The sequence below is a fragment of the Nanorana parkeri genome, unplaced genomic scaffold (genome assembly GCF_000935625.1).
Source record: "Nanorana parkeri isolate BGI_ZX_2015 unplaced genomic scaffold, ASM93562v1 scaffold3, whole genome shotgun sequence".
Classification (NCBI taxonomy): domain Eukaryota; kingdom Metazoa; phylum Chordata; class Amphibia; order Anura; family Dicroglossidae; genus Nanorana; species Nanorana parkeri.
This window is the reverse complement of record NW_017306271.1, coordinates 4,060,500-4,081,730: the sequence shown is the minus strand read 5'-3', so window position 1 is coordinate 4,081,730 and position 21,231 is coordinate 4,060,500. Positions and strand designations below refer to the sequence as shown.

General features: G+C 40.2%; 1 protein-coding gene across 1 annotated transcript in view; it reads left to right on the top strand.

The window, feature by feature from the left end:
- Window positions 1-20,813, top strand: part of NPTX2 (neuronal pentraxin 2) — a 23,865-nt gene extending 3,052 nt beyond the window's left edge. The window contains exons 2-5 of the mRNA XM_018568611.1: window positions 1,874-2,090; window positions 7,068-7,312; window positions 19,204-19,383; window positions 20,490-20,813. Of these exons, the coding sequence (XP_018424113.1) occupies window positions 1,874-2,090; window positions 7,068-7,312; window positions 19,204-19,383; window positions 20,490-20,717 (870 nt within the window). The 3' untranslated portion in view covers window positions 20,718-20,813. The remainder of the gene's footprint in view (window positions 1-1,873; window positions 2,091-7,067; window positions 7,313-19,203; window positions 19,384-20,489) is intronic.
- Window positions 20,814-21,231: the final 418 nt, after the last annotated feature.

The window sequence follows — 21,231 nt, the reverse complement described above, 5'->3', positions numbered from 1 at the left end:
GATATAGATAGATAGACATAAAGATATAGATGAATAGAGAGAGGGGGGGACAGATGGATAGATAGATAGATATAGATAGATAGATAGAAATAAATAAATAGATAGGTAGATAGATAGATAGATAGATAGATAGATATAGATAAATAGATAGACAGACAGACATATAGATAGATAGATAGATAGATAGATAGATAGATAGATAGATAGATAGATAATGAGAAAGGGGGGAGAAAGAAAAATAGGTATATAGATAGATATGGATAGAGATAGATGGATCGAGAGATAGATCGATATAGAGAGAGAGTGAGAAAGGGGGGAGAGAGAGAGATGCAGAGATGTTTAGATATAGATGAATAGATAAACAGAAAGATATAGATGATAGACAGATAGATATAGATGAATAGAGAGAGGGGGGGACAGATGGATAGATAGATAGATATAGATAGATAGATAGAAATAAATAAATAGATAGGTAGATAGATAGATAGATAGATAGATAGATATAGATAAATAGATAGACAGACAGACATATAGATAGATAGATAGATAGATAGATAGATAGATAGATAGATAGATAGATAATGAGAAAGGGGGGAGAAAGAAAAATAGGTATATAGATAGATATGGATAGAGATAGATGGATCGAGAGATAGATCGATATAGAGAGAGAGTGAGAAAGGGGGGAGAGAGAGAGATGCAGAGATGTTTAGATATAGATGAATAGATAAACAGAAAGATAGATAGATAGATAATGAGAAAGGGGGGAGTAAAACGTATAGATAGATAGATAGATAGATAGATAGATAGATAGATAGATAGATAGATAGTATACATAATACTGAAAATGCCCCATGACCAAGATGCAGGAATTAGCAAAACTGAAAAGGATGCGTCTTGGCAAACATCTTTTACAATTGTTAGTATCTGTCCACACTTTTAATGTTTTCTTTTAAACAGGTAATTATTATAGAAGACATGATAGAAGTTCGAATATACAGCAATGATACATAGTTTTTATTACTGGTAATATGCGCCTATTTCTGAAAACAAAAAGAAAAACGTCTGTACTTGCTTATCTGTGTTGAGATGAATGGGAACACATTTTATCATTGATGGACTAAAATTTGTTGCACTGCAAGCTATTGTAACAGTCAAAATGGAAAATGTCAGGTTACCGTTTGCTGACAGTTGTTGCATGATTTTATGATTTTGGTGAATATATATATATATATATATAATCACCAATATCATAAAATCATATTTTGTTTTTTTTATACCAATTTGTTGTGTTGGCGTACACTGAAATATATACATTTAGTAGAGCCTTGTGTTTAGAGGAGGTCTATGGCAAACTACATGAAGTGCGTGAATGCAGTTGCTTAAATAGGGCAACCTAGGATAATGTCTTGCTGTGTTGTGTACTCATTATTCATAAAGCATGTAACTCTCTTGGGTATGCGTTAATTCCCTGTGAGTGGCATAGTTATTTCAAATGCCTTCTAAAATTGTAAGTACATCATAATCCTTGGCATACTCACACATGTTGGAATACGAGCCAATATGGGCACAAACCCATGGCTAGTACACTTTTGTTCATAGATATTGCTCATAAATCATTCATAACTATATTGCAGTATTGGCAACTGTGCACACGCTAGACTACCATAGGAGGAAAATCACCATTCAGATAGTGAAAACGTATTTAAGGTGATTTTCTATGGCTGCACATGGCTTTTTCCTTGGTGACTCAAGCAGTTAATTCATTTCCTACATGAGGATTATGCCAAGAATGCATTGCAGGAGGTATTGTGAATTTGGATAGCTATCTTTCCCATCAGATGCCTAATTGATTTGTCCTTTCTTTTTGTTGAAGCACCAACTGAGATCCAATGTGTCCTATTCAGCTCTGCCTAATGATCTTCGAGAGATGCTCCAGAGGAGGCTGGGGGACCTGGAGCACCAGCTTTTAAACAAAGTGGCTGAACTAGAAGATGAGAAATCCATGCTTCATAACGAGAGTACAGCACATAGGCACAAAACAGAGTCTGCCCTCTCTGCGCTCCTGGAAAGAGTTAATGAGCTAGAGAAAGGTAATTTGTTTGAAGAATCATCAATTCAGATGTATTTAACATCATGCAGACTTCATTAGTATCACAAAGAGCACAGATGATGTACAAAGTGCAGTAACCCATGGCGACCAATACATTTCATCATTCACTGAGCTAAACTGAAGTCTGTTCAATGGTAATGTTTTACTCCCCTTCGTCCATGGTCAATGTTCTTTGAACGGTCTTAGTGAACATAGATAAAGGAGCAATGCTGAGCTTTAATCTGTGGTAACTAGTAAGAAATAAGCTGATAGTAGTTATGTATGGTCAGGATGAAGTTTGGCTTCTGACTTGCCCATAGCTTCAAGTTTATTGTGGTTTTGGACTAAATGGTGGTCCTTCCTTTATAGAAAACCTTTGAAATATAAGGAACTATATAGGCAGCCATTGCCAACTTCCTTCTATAAGTGTTAGTTGTCTGGCTGTTTTTTGTACTTTTGCACTTTCTGGGTCACTAACCTCAAACAAGCACACAGCTAGTTAAATCAGAGTTCCTGCTCTGCACACTTGTTATGGGACATTGTTGAAAAAAATATTGGAACTGTTGGATCTGCATAACAGCATGGCATTCAATTTTCAGCAGACAGTCAGCAAAACAGCCTACATCTCTCTCTCATACCAGGTATCCTTCCGTAACTGTAAAGTGCAAGCCTGTCTTTGCAACTCAGCATATTACCCCAAGGCACTGATACATATTCAGTACTTTAGTATTATTAAACCGTATGCTTTGAGAGTCTGTACTCTGCCCTGCAAGTATTACTTGTCAGCAGCATTGCAGTCTGCTCAAACTGAAATAGGGTGATGGTTTACTAAGCAGCACAGTAGATGACTTAACATAGCCATATAGCCCTTAGTATTTTCAGGACTAGAGCCCCAAGTCCTGAATTTAGATGTTTGTTTAAGATACCTAATTCTCAAGTGTGACTACATCAAAGGTTGTCTATAGCTGTATGGGCAAAGAAAAATCAATACAAAGAAGCTGTGAAAGCACATGGTGGTTTTGTTGAATATCAACATGTATTCCTACCGCCAATAATTTAGATAAGACTGTGGTAATATGTTTACATATTTATTAAGGAGATAGCAGAGATAGACATTCTATATTCTACAGTGGTTTTTGCTGTATGTTAAAGCATGCCTTCCTATCCCGATACGCCAGTATGTTCACTAGAAACATCTGATTTTTAATTTGAACACAAAAACACAATTTTAATCCATTTTTTACAAAGCAATGAATTGAACATTAGCATTAAGTGCTATAATGTAAACCAGCCTTTCTCAACCAGGGTTTCAGTGAAACCCTAGAGTTTCTCCAGAGGTTGCCATGGGTTCCATGAACAATGAGTCATTTCTGCCTCTCAGAAAAGTAACTATTGATAACTATGATCATTTTAGCTATCTGTTTTTTCCACCAGCTACTTTTGTATAGGGCATTCTTCCCATTGACTACGAATGTAAGGAGTATTGTTCCTACTCACTGCCAATGTAAGGAGTTTTCTTCCCACTGACCACCAATGTAAGGAGTATTCTTTCCACTGACCACCAATGTAAGGGGCATTCTTTCCACTGACCACTAATGAAAGGAGTTTTCTTCCCACTGACCACCAATGTAAGGAGTATTCTTTCCACTGACCACCAATGTAAGGAGCATTCTTCCCACTGACCACCAATGTAAGGAGCATTCTTCCCACTGACTACCAATATAAGGAGTATTCTTTGCACTGACCACCAATATAAGGAGTATTCTTTCCACTGACCACCAAAATAAGAAGTATTCTTTCCACTGACCACCAATATAAGGAGTATTCTTTCCACTGACCACCAATATAAAGGGCATTCTTCTCACTAGACACTAATGAAGGGAGCATTCTTCCCACAGCAATGTAAGGAGCATTCTTCCCACAGCAATGTAAGGAACAATCTTTCCACTGACCACAAATGTAAAGGGGATTCTTCCCACAGTAATGTAAGGATCATTCTTCCCACAGCAATGTAAGGAACAATCTTTCCACTGACCACAAATGTAAGGGGCATTCTTCCCACAGTAATGTAAGGATCATTCTTCCCACTGACCACCAATGTAAGGAACATCCTTCCCATTGACCACCAATTTAAGGATGATTCTCCCCATTGACCACCAAGCTAATGTAGCTATAGATATAGTAATTATTAGAAGGGGTTCCCCGACACCTAAAAGTTTTTTCAAGGGTTCCTCTGTGTTAAAAAGGTTGAGAAAGGCTGATGTAAACATACTGGAGAAGAGTGATTTTTTTTAAATGTATTTATTTATTTTTGAACTTAGAAGCATGTGTTTGATACTCTTTAGCCTGCAGAATTGTAATGTTAGGAACACGGATTTTCAGAAAACAAGGTTACTGGTAAACACAGCATTTTGCAGAGAATGATAGCTTTGTGGATACAACAAAAATAAACACAAGGATTATGTCAGTTGTTTAGTTTGACTGGAGGATGTACTTAATATTTCTGTTTAGCTTTGACTGAAAGAGCCTGATTAAGAACAACTGTTGCGAGGTTTTAACGGTATCCTGCATTGGAACTTTTCTTTGGACACAGAGATCTGCATTTAGAGGCGCCTCTTCTAGCATTACATGCTGGTGAAATATAGTAATGCAGTGCTAAAATAAAATAATGGGGTCTATTCACTAAGCTGCCGAAGGCAGCCGAGTGACTAACCAACCCGATGCGAAGTGAGCCGAACACTGTGCGGCTATTCACTTCACTTCATGCTTGTACAGCTTTGAATAGCTGAATGCCGCTGAGCGGCATTTGGCTCGGCTGTTCTGCTCGGTCCCTCTGTTGTACCGAGCAGAATAGAAAAATATTTTTAAAAGTAGAAAAAAAAATAGAAAACGATTGTGCGGAGCTAGCAGTGACAGCTAGCTCCGCCCAACTGTTTTCTATTAGCCGGGCTGTTCTGCTGCCGTCAAAAAAAAACCACACTATAGGAATGCATAGCTAGATTCCTATTGGCTATTGCACTTTGCAATAGCCAATAGCAAACTAGCTATTGCACCCGCCCTCTGCTGCTGTCATTTTTTTTTTATTCTGACGGCAGCCAACGGCTCCGATGTCAGAAGAAAAAAAAAAAAGGAGCAGGTAAAGGTTTACGCTGCTCGATCGAGCAGAGTGAACCTTTCTGGGAGAAAGTGTTTCTCTCCCAGGCGGCCGGGAGCCATATTAGACTCTCAGAGCGTCCGGGAGAGTAATGACAGATGGCGTTCCTGGTTACTATGTAACCAGGAACGCCATTTGTCATTACACACTGAGAACCAGGTAACCAGGGACGCTGATCTCTCTGCAAGTGGCTGGAGCCAGCCGTAAGATGACGGCTGGCTCTGCCCAGCTGTCAGAAGCAGGGTGACGGCAGGCCAATGGCCGGCCGCTCGGCCAGCTTTGGCTTTCACCTCGGCTCAGACGAGCCGAGGCATATGCCCTCCGCTCGACTGAGCCACTTGACCAACTTCGGGAGCTGTACGGGCTATAGTGAATAGCCTGTACAGCTGCCCTTCGGTTCTACTGAACCGAAGGGATGCTTCGGCAGCTTAGTGACTAGACCCCACAGTGATATTCTATGAGGACCTCTCTGCAAAGTTAAGTAAGCAACAAAAGGAACAAGGATCGAGTTTCTATTTCCTAGAGGGGCGTGCAAGAGCGTGTTTCTACAGAAAGGGATCTGATTTCTAAGAAATCCCATTAAAATTATGAGTTATGACTTAAGAGTTATGTACCAGGAAGTTGCAGCATATGAGGCAACCACTAATGTTGTAGATAGTGGTTGTCACTGACACATCTCCATCACTCACACCATGCTTTTTTATTGTAGGAAGGAGATAAAAAGCATTACTGTGTTACCAGGTGCAAAGAGCTTTTGATCTGCCATTATAGCCCATTATGTTAGTGGAAAGTAGAACAGATTGTGTTTTCCTTTATAAAGTGCCTCCCATTGTGTGAGATGAAAATTCTAATTGCTGGAATTAAAAATAAATGGCTAGCGGATACACAAGTAAGATGGACTATATATGTTTTTTTTTACAATACAGTCATTTGAAATATTCAGTAAGGAATATCTCCACAAAGCAAGCACTGATTAAATGTCCATACAACTTGCAAAGCCATATTCAGATAAGTAACCCTTTCCATGAAAAAAAGAGCCAGGCAGACATGGAAGAAAATAATGACCTCGGGGTATGTCCTTGGCTTTTATTATCACCATCTCGTAGATATAAACTTAGAAAAAAAATAGCCCAGTGGAGGGGGTTGTGATGTGGTTAAACCAGTGTGATTTAGTCATAAGTACATTAACATTATGAGGACCAAAAGTCACACTTTTGTCGTACTTCCATTGCAAGTAATGTAGCTAAAGAAGTAAAGTGACCAGCCATTTTTTTTTAAGTATAAGTAAGTACAGAACTTTTTTTTTTTTTTAGATTTTAATAGAGTCTTAGAACCTGTTTCAGGCTGTTATTACTTGTCTGTGTTAGAGACTTACTCTCTGTAATTGACCTCATCACTAATGTAACCCAGTATTAAAATTGTATTAGAGGGCATTTGTCCCACATAGGTAAGATATCTCTTCATTTTCTGTTTAGTCTACAGGATAGAGACACAGATGGCAAAAAAGAAAAAAAAACCGTAGTGGTTGTATCCAAAATAAGAAAAAAAAGTTTGGCCTTTCAATATACTTTAGGTTTTACATACAGTGGGGTGACATGTAAACCCCTGTCAGGTTTTTACTGCTTTCTAGGGCTCAGTTGAAATGATATCCCCTTATCTCTGTCAGTTTTACATTTCAACTGTGCAATGCGGGCTTATGTAATCTCTTCTCACATCATGATTTTAGAAAATAGTACATCATGTAACTTCATTTTTTATCATTAATGTACAAGTGGAAGACTAGTGATGTAACGTTTTGCTTTGTATTTCTCTGTGCTCTAACAGGAAGCAGCGCATTCAAATCACCAGATGACTTTAAGGTTTCCCTCCCACTTCGTACCAATTATTTGTACGGCAAGATTAAAAAGACTCTTCCTGAGCTGTTTGCTTTCACAATCTGTATGTGGCTGAAGTCCAGCGCCTCGCCTGGGATTGGAACCCCATTCTCCTACGCTGTGCAGGGCCAGGCTAATGAGATCGTGCTAATCGAATGGGGAAATCACCCGATCGAACTTTTAATTAATGACAAGGTAGGTTCATTTGTGAAATTATTAATACTTGCAGACAGTTGAACATTTCAAGTGAACTAAACTGATGAAAAGCAAAGAAACCCTGGAGCATAAATTATCACAGATAATTGGATGCTAATAATGCTTTAATAATTTGTTATTAAATTGAATATGTAGTCTTTTTTTAAAATACTTTCAGATATACCTATAAAGGAGATGGGCTTTTTATGAATAATGGGTCTTAACGACTTTGTGACCACAGTATGCCTATTTATCCCTCACACAAAATGCTGAGTGTCATGAGAAAGTTAAATAATATTGCAACAGAGGACTAGGAATGCAAACCTGTGTGCTTTCCTAGTTGACAAACCCCTCTGTCAAATGGACACATTTGATATGGTCAAATAAACTGACCCATACTGACACTCCTAAATTTACAGGATTATTCACAAAAGGGTGAAGAGTTTGGAGAAGGCAGGAGAAGTGAACAATCTAGGACAACATAGCTGAGCTGAAAAGTGAGCTAAATTGGAGAATCTTTTCCAAATCAGCTATGTTGTCCTAGATTGTTCACTTCTCCTGCCTTCTCCAAACTCTTCACCCTTTTGTGAATAAACCTGTTAGTGGGGTATAAGGCAAGACCTCGGGCTCCTGCAGGGAGGGATAGTAGTGTAGCTTGGGGAAATCAGAGAATGTAGCCAGAGTGTGAGTTCAGGAACCCAGGAGTTGTCGGCAGATTGAGATAGAGAAAGGACAAGTTGGGACTCCTGTGAAAGTGTTGGGGATTAGCTGCGAAAATGTAGTTAATTTCATCTCGTGGCTTCTCCTTCAGAGGCTGGAAGTTTTAAAAGCAAGAATTCCTAGTTAGTGGGCAAGTGATCTGGACTTGGGAAACCATAAAAGATGGAATTATATTTACCTATGGACTGTTATTATGCACGTTCCTTTGCGGTATTGAGGTGTAAAAAAAAAAAGGATGTGGACTGCACTTCTTTGGACATGAGGGTAAGCCTATACCTGTGGGAATAAGGACAAGAAAGCAATTTGGTCAGGGGAAGTATGGTGGCTTGGTGATGGTGGGCTGGTCGATAGAGTGGTGGTGAGGTGGGCTCCATGGTGTGACCATGCACCCTTCAATCTGAGACCTTGGTGACTGTGGGCTAGGTGTGTAGTAGGTCCCCAACGGATCTCACCTGGAACCACTAATGCAGAGGGGCCCCTCATAACCAAGTGACTGTGTTTCTTCGTTGGAAACTATACAGTTGGTACCATTGCGGGAACTAGCTGGGCAACCCAACACTAGGGGTGCTACATGTGTATCTAAGCTTCAATAACCTCTTGTCATAAAAAGATTAACGTTTTGTCTCTACTTATAGTTTATGATTACATTTGGACATGGTGTTGGCTTCTCAACAGAGTGGCCTAAAAAGGGAAGATTGATAAAACTATTGGGTATACAGTAAGCCTTGGCCCTGTCTTTCATGGATCCTTTTATTTCATGGATCCTGTACAGGTCCAAGGCTTACTCAACTTCAGGGAACAAGTATTTCCACTGTTACCTCCCACTAATGAGCCGAAAAACATGCTGCACACAGCGGATTCCTGCTGTATCTAGTTTAAAACAATTTTGTGTAATTTAGCTATTGTACATCTTAAAGTGGTCCCTACACTACCAATAACGGTTTACTCTTAAGCTGCCCACACACCTTACAATTTATCTGCAGATTTTCTGTGGTCAGATGGAAAAGGTGCAACAGATTCCTCCATCTGTGGCATGCTGTAATGGAGTTAATCTCCTTAGTACATTTGAAATCTTGGAGAACATTTTATACATATGCTGGATTGTAGTGTTAAAAGCTCTACCCTTTTTCTGATTATGAACCATAGTTCATATAGTGATACACACGGTCCATGCAGTCAGAAGGATGTAGGGCCACGGACTGATAGAAGGGGGTCCGGCAACACGCAAAGTCAGTGGTTACCAGGGCCCCCAAGTGGTGAACTGCTAGGGCCCCATCACAGCTGGAACTGCTGTGACCCTGGTAGTTATGCCACTGTATAGAGGGCTACAAATCCCAGCAATACATTATACAGCAATGCAGAATACCATTAGCTATAAAGGACTACAAATCCCAGCAATACATTATACACCAATGCAGAAAACCATTATCTATAGAGGACTAGTGCTAGGTCCCGTACCCTGGTCCACGATACCAGGGAGCTTTGGGCCAGTTCCAGCGCACACTGGTAGCACATGGCCCAAGCCTGCTCTTCATTGATGGGCTGCTCCTAGGTATTCCTGAAAATGTCCCCACATCGCCCTGCATGAATTGCCCTTTGGTATAGGGTACAGAGCTCCCCTGACCTTTAACCCAGCTATGCGGTACAGAGCTCACCTGATCTCCCATGCCAGCTATGGGGTACAGACCTCACCTGACTTCTCATCTCAATTATGGGTACAGACCTCAACTGACCACCCATCACAGTTATAGAGTACAGAGCTCACCTGACTTCTCATCCCAGTTTGGGCTACAGAGCTCACTTTACTTCTCATCCCGGCTATGGGGTATAAAGCTCACCTGACCTCTCCCTCTATGATCCTCCTGCTACTGCCACCCATGTTAGCCTTGGGCGGCTCTCTACTTGTCACTGTGCCCACGTCTTTCTTTTCCCCCCACCGCCTATGCGTCCACTGAGCCCCTGACTCTCCCCTTGCCACTGTGCCACCTCTCTCCCCGTCCACTAGCATCTCTGTGTCCACTGACCCCCACTGGCTCTTCCACTGCCACTGTACCAACCTCTCTCCTCTCCCCCCACCGCCTCTGTGTCCACTGACCCCCACTGGCTCTTCCACTGCCACTGTACCAACCTCTCTCCTCTCCCCCCACCGCCTCTGTGTCCACTGACCCCCCTCCAGCTTTTCACCTGCCACTGTGCCCACCTCTCTCATCACCTCTGTGTACACTGAACCCCCCACCTCTCTCGCCTCACCCACCCTCCAATTGACTTATCAGGCCAGTGATTTTTAGAAATGAAGCTCACCTCTCCTCCTGCATTCCTCCTACCGCCGCTGCCAAACCTTCGGCTCTGTAATCACAAAAACTAGGGAGCTGCGAAGTCCCAGCGTGTGATGAGGCGGCTGGCTAACTTTACTGAGCCCAGTGCAGGCACTGCTTTCCCGATATGATAGTTCAGTGTGACCGGCCTGGCAGAGCGGCGGAGGCTAAATCTCTTGCCACCTCTCTGCTCCCTAGAGTCAGCCCTGTCAACACCGGGCGCCCGGGCCTCTGCCCCCTATGCCACTGCTGCCCCCTTATTATCACAATTCACCATACACCAGACGACTACAACCTACACGGGGTCAAGTGTCAACTTTCTTTCAACCAGTACAACAGTATTAATTTTATAGATGAGATTTCCTAAAATGTTCTCATCACTGTTCTCAAGCAGATGTCATGCTTGGAAATCAGTTATTGATCTTGGAGTTTCATCCTTGAAAAAAAAAAAATCTACAGAGCTGCTTGAGGGTGACATGTTTCTTTTTACAACACTAGAGTAATTAAATGAATGTAGTAGAGACAAAGGGGGTGATTTACTAACCTAAACACACGCACGCACCAGGTGCGTGTGATTTTCACACAGCAAAACGTATTTATCAACCAAAAAGTCTCTAAAAGCATATTTCCACTAATGCCATATATGGAAAAATCATGCACATGATGCATATATAATGCTGCTTCACAGTTTAGACAAAAATGGTTAGCTCATGCATTTACATTCCTGCATTCATCAACGCAAGCAACACAACATAGAGCTAATTTACCCAACATCACCTTGCAATTCATGCAAGGCTTTGCACAACACACCTGCTGGGTGTGTACACACTACAAAGGTGTTTAGATTCCACCCATAGATCATGCTGGGAGGGAACACACTACAGAGGTGTATACATGTTTGTGGTGTGTTTATAAGGTTAGTAAATCAACCCCAAAGTCTCACACTTAGCACACCTATTTTGAAGGTTTTCAGCAAGTGCTCTGAATGGTCTCAGTATACAGTATACCCAACAGTATATACTGTAGTAATAATAATAATAATAATATATAAAAATTATAAACATTTACTTTTCTTAGATAATGTTTTCTAAGAAACCTTGTGACAGTTTTTGTTGTTCCCTGTGTCCTCGCTGTCTTGGTGACCTCAAAGAAAGAGAGGGAAATCCGCTCAACCCAGACAAAAATATTTTAGTCATAAGAATAAACATAAAATATTAACACAAAACACAAACAGGAGTCCATTTGCCATGCAGGCCCCAACCACCCTGGGCATTTTTTGTGTATTGTCAGTGCTCCAGAGGTCTGCAAGATATGTGAGTGTAATCAACTAAATTATAAGGGCCTGGTAGGAAGGATTTGTAGTAAATTGTAACCAGGATGCCCAGGTGGTTCTGAATTTGTCCTTAGTGTTTTTAAGGGTCGCAGTCTAATCTTCCATCAACATATTGTTATCCTCACCTCATTCCCTAAAGACCAGACAGAAAATACAGGAGAATCTCCCCAATTGGGTCACAAACAGCAATAATACTTGGTTCCATCCCGGCTCTTCTCTATTCAAAAAAAGTTTTGCCTGGAGTTGTGCTTTAATGATAAATCATGTTTCCTTTTATTTTGTTTCATAGTATTTGGTGAGTGAAAAATCTGAAATTTGTATGGATTTAGTTTGCAGTAGACTCACATATCTTTTTTTTTTAAACTAGGGAGTTATTAACATGAAACATGACATAACATGAAATGGAATAATGTTGTTTTAGGAGATAAGGGGCCTTAGATACTAAGCTGTTTGAATATATCAAGTATCCAGGTTTTAATACTAACAAGTTGATATATTGGCTTTTTTGCCTGATCCCAGGGAAAGTTCTGTCTTTGCCTCTATCTTAGAACATTATCAGCTACAGCAGAAAGAACTAGTACAAACCACTAAAGGATTATTTTTAATTGACTATCAAAACTGTGTCCACATCAAATACCTCTTTGCGGGCTTATGTTCCATAAACCATGATAACAAATACAGAAATACTAATTAAAATGTGATGATTCATTTAGACAGATGGAAATAATCCATAACATTTGGCATAGATACACTGATATGAAAAAATGTATAATTTTCCCTTCTACAAATGATGTTTCTATCAAGGGCAACATATGCAATTTCCTCCTTTGTAAAGGGAATGTATAGTGATTTTTGTTACTTTACTTATCATGAGGAGAACACAAAATAATATTGTTCTATTTTTGAGTCTGGTATATATAAAATATTAAAATGTGTTATTTGCAAAGCTAGTCATTAGGTAAATCTCTAAAACTTAGGGGGTTATTCACAAAGCTGCCGTAGGCAACCGAGTAAATAACCGACCCGAAGTGAAGTGAGCTCAATGCTGTTTGGCTATTCACTTCAGGTTTGTATGGCTGATTTCAACCATACATCAGGTGGCTTTGGGTCGGCCGAACATGCTCAGCAGAAGTGCAGAAGGAGTTCGACTCAGCCGATACAACATCTGGATCGGCTGAGCCGAAACTCCGGCAGGCTACTCGCTGCTGTTTGGCCTATTCTCATAGATGCCAAACAGCAGTGAGTGAATAGTCGAATGCCGCTGAGAAAAACAGTCAAAAAAAGTAATTAAAAAAAATAGAAAACGGTTGGGTGGAGCTAGCAGTGACAGCTAGCTCTGCCCAACTGTTTTCTATTGGCCGAGACCAGCTGTCATTACAATGAGCACTTGTTGGAGCCGGCGGGGATATGAAAGCCGGCTCTGCCAAGCTCTCATTGTAATGACAGATGGGTGTCCCTGGTTATCTAGTAACCAGGGACACCCATCTGTCATTACACACTGAGAACCTGTTGGAGCAGCAGTGATTTTACAGCGGCTCCGTTGGGTTCTGAGTGTAATGAGGAGCCGCAGTGTAATGTCAGAATTTCACAGAACCCGGCGGAGCCGCTGTGATATCCAACGGGTTCTCAGTGTAATGATAGAACGGCGTCCCTGGTAACTAGAGACGCTGATCTCTCTGCAAGATGGCTGCTCCGCCCAGCTGTCAGATGCCAGCTTCGAATTTCACCTGGGCTCAGTCGAGCCGAAGCATATGCCTTCGGCTCGACTGAGCCCCTCGGCCAACTTCGGGAGCTGTACGGGCTATAGTGAATAGCCCGTACAGTAGCCCTGAACCGAAAGGGTCCTGGGGCCGAAGCTACCTGAAGGATCAGCCGAAGCTACGGCTAGATTCTTCGGCAGCTTTGTGAATAACCCCCCTTAGTTTTCTACAGATCTCAGTAGCACATATTAAAGTTTAGACACACAACTGACTAAGAGAAGTGACTCCAACCCCTTCCTGACTTCTCCAGTCAAATAAGGCCATTGGGAGTTTGATTAATGGGACAGAGGTAGCTTTTGCTATGCCCTCTTGAAAAATGTTACTTTGTGCGCAGAATCGAACAAACAAGAAGGCCAAAGTGCAATCTCTCTGCATACTGCAAAATTACTGCCAACTGCTATTCTAAATCAGCTATTACTAAAGTGGAGGCACTACATGGCTTCCTCATTCCATAACTGAGGTACAGTATATACAGACTCTGTGCCTTATGCTAAAGATCAAGAGTTATCAATATACTGTTGATATTGCGAAAGGAGTTTCAGAGACGGTACAGAGGTGGGCCATTTAATTAATAAAGAAAGCAAGCAGGACTCATCTAAAGTGAAGGTTAAAAAAAAGTGGGCTTTACTATGGACAAAATATAACATATGGATAATCTCCTTGAATATACAGGAAGTTTGGAATACCATTTATGTATTTATTTATTTATTTGTTTGTTTATACCTTTAATTGGCTAACTTAAGTTATCGAAGATGCAAGCTTTCAGGATGTTTTAGATCCCTTCTTCTGGTATTAACCAATGGCATACACTATACAATACTCTACTACTAATTAACATGTATAAATAGATGTAACGTCAATATATAGATTTGGCAGATGAACATTTTTTTCTTTAACATTGTAAAAATAACAATGGGACATCAGCAATGGGACAAGGAAGGCGGTAAATTTTACATTACTATATGAGGGGTGCTTTACAGTAAGCAGTAGTATTGGCCTAATTTCATAACTGCAATTTACATATACTGTATATATGTTTTTGGTTTTTTTAATCCATCTCCTTTTCAGGATATATAAGGAAACCCCTACCTCTGCCTTGTGAGAGACCAAATCGGTTATAATTTCCTGAGCACTTTTATTTTGCCTTCCTTCTGTGTAACTAGCTAGGCTGTAACTAAACTATAATCCTAGAAGGTTAGGCAGATGCTATGGGGCCTGGGAGTTTGGTAGAGGCTATCACAGGTCACATGATTTGCTTTGTGAAGTCACCCCTGGCTAGGGCATTGAGGGGAATTTACTAAGACTGGAACAGACAAAATCTGGAGCAGCTGTGCATGGCAACCAATCAGATTCTGGCTTTCATTTTCAAAACGTAACTAAACAAACTGAAAATCACAGCTGATTAGTTACTATGCACAGCTGCCCCAGATTATGTGTACTCCAGATCTACTAAATTACCCCCCCAATATACACTGCCCGGCAAAAAAAATAACCACCTGCATTCTGGGCTGTGTTATAATCTGGGGTTGCTTCAGTTGGTCAGGTCTAGGTTCAGCAACGTTATATGATCAAAAATGAGGTCAGCTGCCCACCTGAATATACTGAATGATCAGGTTTTTCCATTGATGGATTTTTTCTTTATTGATGGAAGGGGCATTTTCAAAGATGACAATGTCATCAGGCCTAAATTGTGAATGAGTGGTCCAGGGAGGATGAGACATCATTTTCATACATGGATTGGCCATACCTTAACCCCATTTAGAATCTTTGGATGTGCTGGAGAAGACTTTACCCAGTTGTCTGACTCTCCCATCATCACTACAAGAACTTGGTGAAACTAGTAAAAACTAAAAATTAATACAACTCTGGATGGAAAGAAATGTTGTGACATTGCATAAGCCTATCAAAAAGATGTCACAGCAAATGTGTGCCGTAATCAAAACTTATGGCGGTCCAACTAAATATTAGAGTGTGTGACATTTTTTTGGGCTGGGCAATGTATTTCACAACAGTGGACCTGTAATAACTAGTATTCTTTGCTAGAGAAGTGGCTTTAAATACTGTAATAAATAGGTTACACTACATGTGTTACTGTGTGTAAAGAAATATCATGTTAGAAGAATTTATTTGAACAGCACAAACGATGATCCGTGTAATTTACTTGCTATGTGGTGTTTTCCTGATTGCTTATTGCTAGGAGACCCACTGTACCATTCAGATGGTCTGCATTTTCACAGCTTGCCAGAAATGCGTACAGATCTCACAAGCTGCTGTAAATTCAGGCTTTTCAAATGTATTCCCACAGCTGGCAGCACTTGTAAACCAGTCTGAGATTTAGAAATCCACAGCTCAATAAAGAGGTAAGGTGTTAGAATTCTGTAATGAAGCAAGTAGACTGAAATCTTTTCTCTTTAAAGGAGAACTATGACATGACTGATTTCCACTCACCTCATAGTTCTAAGCCGACCTGTGACAATGAGACTGTCACAGGTCGGCTCAGTAGATCGGGAGGTGAGAGAACACATACCGGGTTCCCTCACCTCTCGATCCTGTCACGGCTCTCTGCCGTGACAGGGGGAGGGGCTGGTTGCCCTCTCCCCGCTCCGATCTGCCAGCGCTGACTGGCGGAACGGACGGGGGAGGGGGCGGGTACAGCTGGCTCTGCCTCTAGATAGGCAGAGCCAGGTGTCACTCACGCAGCTGGGCGGATCCCGTCATCTAAGTCGGGATCCGCTCCAGGTGCGGCGTCTCAGTATACCGCGAGCTGTAGCTCGCGGTATACTGAGCTTAGGGTAACGGGAGGACGTTGGGGAAAAACACTGACCCCATAGTTCTCCTTTAATGAATGATTATAGGTTTGACCTATGGTCGAAGTTGAGCTATAGGGATTGTGGACTTTAGGCCTGGAGTAGGGGGTTAGTCATCCAAGTTCAGGAGTCCTGATTAATATATTGAACCAGGGTCTAGGTGTGTCAAACCACACCACTACTTGTGATTCACCCGCCTCTTTTGTGCTGTACAATTGAATCCCAGATGTCATTACATGCCCAGCAAGGTTTTAGGTTTAAAAATTAACTTTCCCACCATTCAGGTGAACTTTAAAGCTTACTCATTTATACTCACCTTCACATTGCAACCCCTAAAGGAAGGCTTTAAAACTTTACCTCTGCCTAAAAGACTTAACCCTGTTTATATCTAAACCTAACAATATGCTAACCTGACTCCATAAAGTGGAAGTAAAAGCAAATTTTAAAAAAAAGAAGTCCCCTATAGCTTTTAGTCATATTGTGCTGGTATGCACATATCAGAACATTATGGCAGACATACCTGTCAAAGTGATCACCTCCAGCACTTTCTTTCTCTGTCAGTGGCACTTCTGACCATCTTCTTCCATTCTTCTTCTGAGTTTCGAGTATTTGGCCTCTTGATTGGGTGGACTCCAATGACATAAATGTTGTGCATGAGCACATAAATTACTTAATCTGGGCATGCCAGGTCTGAGATGCGCATGTGTGGCTCAGCGTACAGGAAAAAAAAATAGCTGACAGCTAAAGCTTTTATGACAGAGAGACGTACACAGTGTCTTTTTGCCATGTAAAGCCCAGCAATGCCCCTTTTTTTTCAGAAGCTTTACTTCTGCTTGAACTTCCCTATCACTAATTAACCCCAGTTCTGCTCAATACCCACCGCATTGTGCGTCTCTGCACTACAAGCATATAGTGCCCACCTGGAAACCATGCAGCACTGAGATCCCTGCATCAGAACTCTCTGAATTGTGGTAATCTGCACATGCATATGGTTCATAAGCCAAGGCAGCAGTATTCAGCACAGTAAAGTAATTCTTACAATATTCATTATTTTGGAGACTCAGAATACTTTGTCCATATACTGAAGTTGGCACAAAGGACAAACCGTCTGCAACCAGCAAACCAGTAATTCTAGTCGTATGCATGGAAGTCAATTATAGTCAATTATAGTCAATATAACATTGCTTTTTTTTTATCTGACTTACAATACTTTAGATGAAAAAATGAAACATTAAAAAAAATTACAGAGACAGCTACGCAGGAGATGGAGTGACAGCTTATTAACTGACTTTGATTATGTAAAGGTTGGCATGTATGTAATCTGTATGACTCCAGTCAGTGTGATTGCTTTTTAGATTTGTACCTTCATCTGTATACACAGGCAGAATATACCATATGTAATTCACTAAGCTATAACATATGTGCTATTTGCCATAATGACTGTATTTTCAGTCATTTTCAGCTCTTATTGCTTAAAATATTGGTCATTTTGGCACAAAATTTTCCTTTTTTGCTTAAGGAATTATGCCTGTTCGTATTTTACTACAGTATAAACATATGGCTAGGTAATGTAGTGAAAATCATAGGGTTTCCATCCAACTAAATCTGGTGGACTGAGATATTTGCTTTGTTTTTTAAAACATATTGGTATTTTATATCTGCCAGGGCCTCCTCTTTGTGCATTTTTTCGTTCATTTTGTTTGTTTTGGAAGTTCAGAAAATAAATGCACAGGTTTAAAAACCCTCTATTTAATTTTTAAATAACATCACCATGCTTTGTACCAGAAACATAATTTGATTGTCATTATAAAATGGCTATTTGGTTATGCCAACAGTACAGTTATAGGGAGGGGGAGGGGATGCTGAACAAGATATAACATCTCTTTGAAATGTTGAGGGGTATGTACTAATCATAATGTAGTTGTCATATAAATACAACTAGCAGTTTTTTCTGGACTTTGGGATTACACCTGATTCAAGGAATAAACATGCTGTTGCCAATACATGACAAAGGAATTCCTAAAGCACTGTGGGTTGGCTTAGGTGACAGTACAGCAGACAATAGATTAAGGTTCCATTAGTCTGATTAAAATCACGCTTTGAAAAAGCTGAGAATGATACTGCTTCAAATATGAAAAGGAGACTAGAGCTTCACCTACTGGCTGGAGACTATATAATATTAACATGCACTATGAGCCATAGTAGGATGAAAATATAAATACCTAAAATGTAATGTGGCCACGGGTCCTCTTTTGTGCTTAAAAAAAAGCAACATTAATGTTCAAGATGTAGTAATATAGTCATATGGAAAATATTACTGATCTGACTACAGTAAACTGAAAGCTGGTACCTTGCTATGAGTTATTACATTTTGCAAATTATTATTGATTGCGCTGCCTTACTGATAAGGGCCTGTTCACACCAGATATGTTGGGCATGCTGTCCTAAGGCATAGACAGGGCAATTTGCCTTGTTTACTATTAAGTCAGTTCACACCACTTGCAGTTGTTTTCACCACAGCGTTTTTTTTAAGTGCCACTTTGTTTGAAGAAAAAAACAAGTTTGAAAAAAAAATGAACACTGAAATCAAATTTCCCACTTCCCTAACAGTGCACACCAGCAGCCATGCGATAGTGAACGCTGTTGGTGGACCCTAATTCCATATGTTTTGTAGTAGGCTATGGCTTAAACATTTATAATTATCAAAAGCACAAGTATATTAACTGGAGAAAAAGTAAACTGGGTGTATGGTCCATAGTAACCACTTAGATCCAAGAAAACCTGTGTTAGAAACTGAATACAAGCACCTGACTGGTTGCTGTGTATAATATCTCAATTTCCCTTTACACCAATTTTCATGCTTGAAATTACTTCTCCCAGGGGAAATTTGCTGTGAATGGAACAAAGTCATCTATGTGGATACTTCAATGATTTTTCTTTCCCTGTTTGTGTGCAGGTGGCCCAGCTACCGTTCTCTATTGGGGATGGAAAATGGCATCATATTTGCATCACATGGACAACCAGAGATGGAATGTGGGAAGCATATCTGGATGGAGTGAAACTTGGCACAGGGGAAAACCTAGCCCCTTGGCACCCAATTAAACCAAATGGAATTCTTATCCTAGGCCAGGAGCAGGTGGGTACAAAGTATAATTACCCTCTACGTTACAACTCTCCATAGAAATCCTATTGTAAATAAGTGAATGTGAAAAAAAACAGTCACACTATTTTCAGTATGGTGTTCCAATGTTTTAGTTTTTTTTTCAATTTCTTCTGAATAGTTTCTATTGTTTTTAACTGATTGTGTCAATGAAAAAAAAAACCCCTTCGGTCATTACTTTGATGTAAAGAGTATGTGAAATGAAGTGCATCAAGAGGAACACCTACAGTAACAGCATCTATTGTGGCCCTTATGAGGTCTAAAGTACCATAGGGCATTGTTTAGAATCACCATAGTGGGAACATTTGATACATATTCCATGTATAAGCAGATCAACAGGAGTCAGAACCATGAGTATATTTATTACTGAGCTATGAACATAATAATTTGGTATGCCAACACTGCTTTACCCCAAGGAACCATGCCTGCTAGATGGCCCATTGACTTTTGTTCCAACCCTCGGCTTATAATGATGTGTTTGGAATTTAGAAAAATTTGTTTTGGTATGCTTTTCATTAGAGTTTTATATTTTGCCATATAAGCTATTTCGGCCTCGATTGTTCACTAATCCTGCCTTCTCAAAACTCTTCACCCTTTTGTGAATAACCCTGAAAATGTTTTCACCCACTCTGGGGCCATGCACCTTGGGCCCTCATGCTAGCAGAATAGTGCAACAGTTTGCCTTAATCTTCTAGACATCAATACCATCAAAATGAATAACCTTATTTAACTATACACAAGAATGCATTATTGGTGATGAAAAACATGATGTGTTAGTGGATGTGTCAACTACCGTATGTCAATCTAGGCCATGAATTATGTTGGCTATGCAGGAATCCAGATCTGGTCAGACCCCTTTATTACGTTTTTACAGACTGCTCTAACAAAAGAGACGTAGCGGGAGCTGACCCTACTAGGCTAATTATTTCTCTACATCATAACTAAAAATGTTGTGGCTGTCTGTAGGCTCTGTGCATCCTCCCCTACATAACTTCTCTATTATAGTTTGCAAAGTACATTGTTTGTTGCAAATTGATGCCACAGAATATACAAATATTGCTTGTTTTATTTTTCTTCTTAAGGATACTGTTGGAGGAAGATTTGATGCTACACAAGCCTTTGTTGGAGAATTGAGCCAGTTCAATATCTGGGACCGTGTCCTAAAAACCGAAGACATAGTTAACATAGCCAACTGCTCAACCAACATGCCTGGCAACATCATCCCATGGGCCGACAACAATGTCGATGTTTTTGGAGGAGCAACAAAACTACCCTTGGAGCCATGCGAAGAGCGTTTGATAGATTTATAGCCAAAACACAGTACACTTAAGTGCCCACCTTTTTGGAGACAATCTCTAAGGAGGTTACTTATCCCACAATGCACTTATTTGCTCAGATGATTTTTTTAAAACCCATGAAAAACAGTTAGTTGAAGCTAAAGTGGATCTTATTGCTAAAAAAAAGTAACATGAGATTGTGCTATCAGTGCTTACATCCAGAGGGTAACTGGAGCCTTGTCATTTAAAAATCACATGCGGCCTTCAAAAGCCATTACAATTGTTCTAGAGCTAGAAATATTTCTTTACTGATTACTACTTTATGTAGCTACAGCGTGTTAAAGGATCATTAAACATATATGTTTATTTTAATAATGATATAATTTTCATAAACTGGTTAATGGTAAAGACATTTTAATGTAATTTGTGGATTTATATATTCATTTTTTTCCAAACACATACTGACTTCCCATCCTATAGAGGGAATGTAGCACAAAGTATGTAGGTCACAAATGACACACCCCAGCCAAAACCCTAGTTACACTGA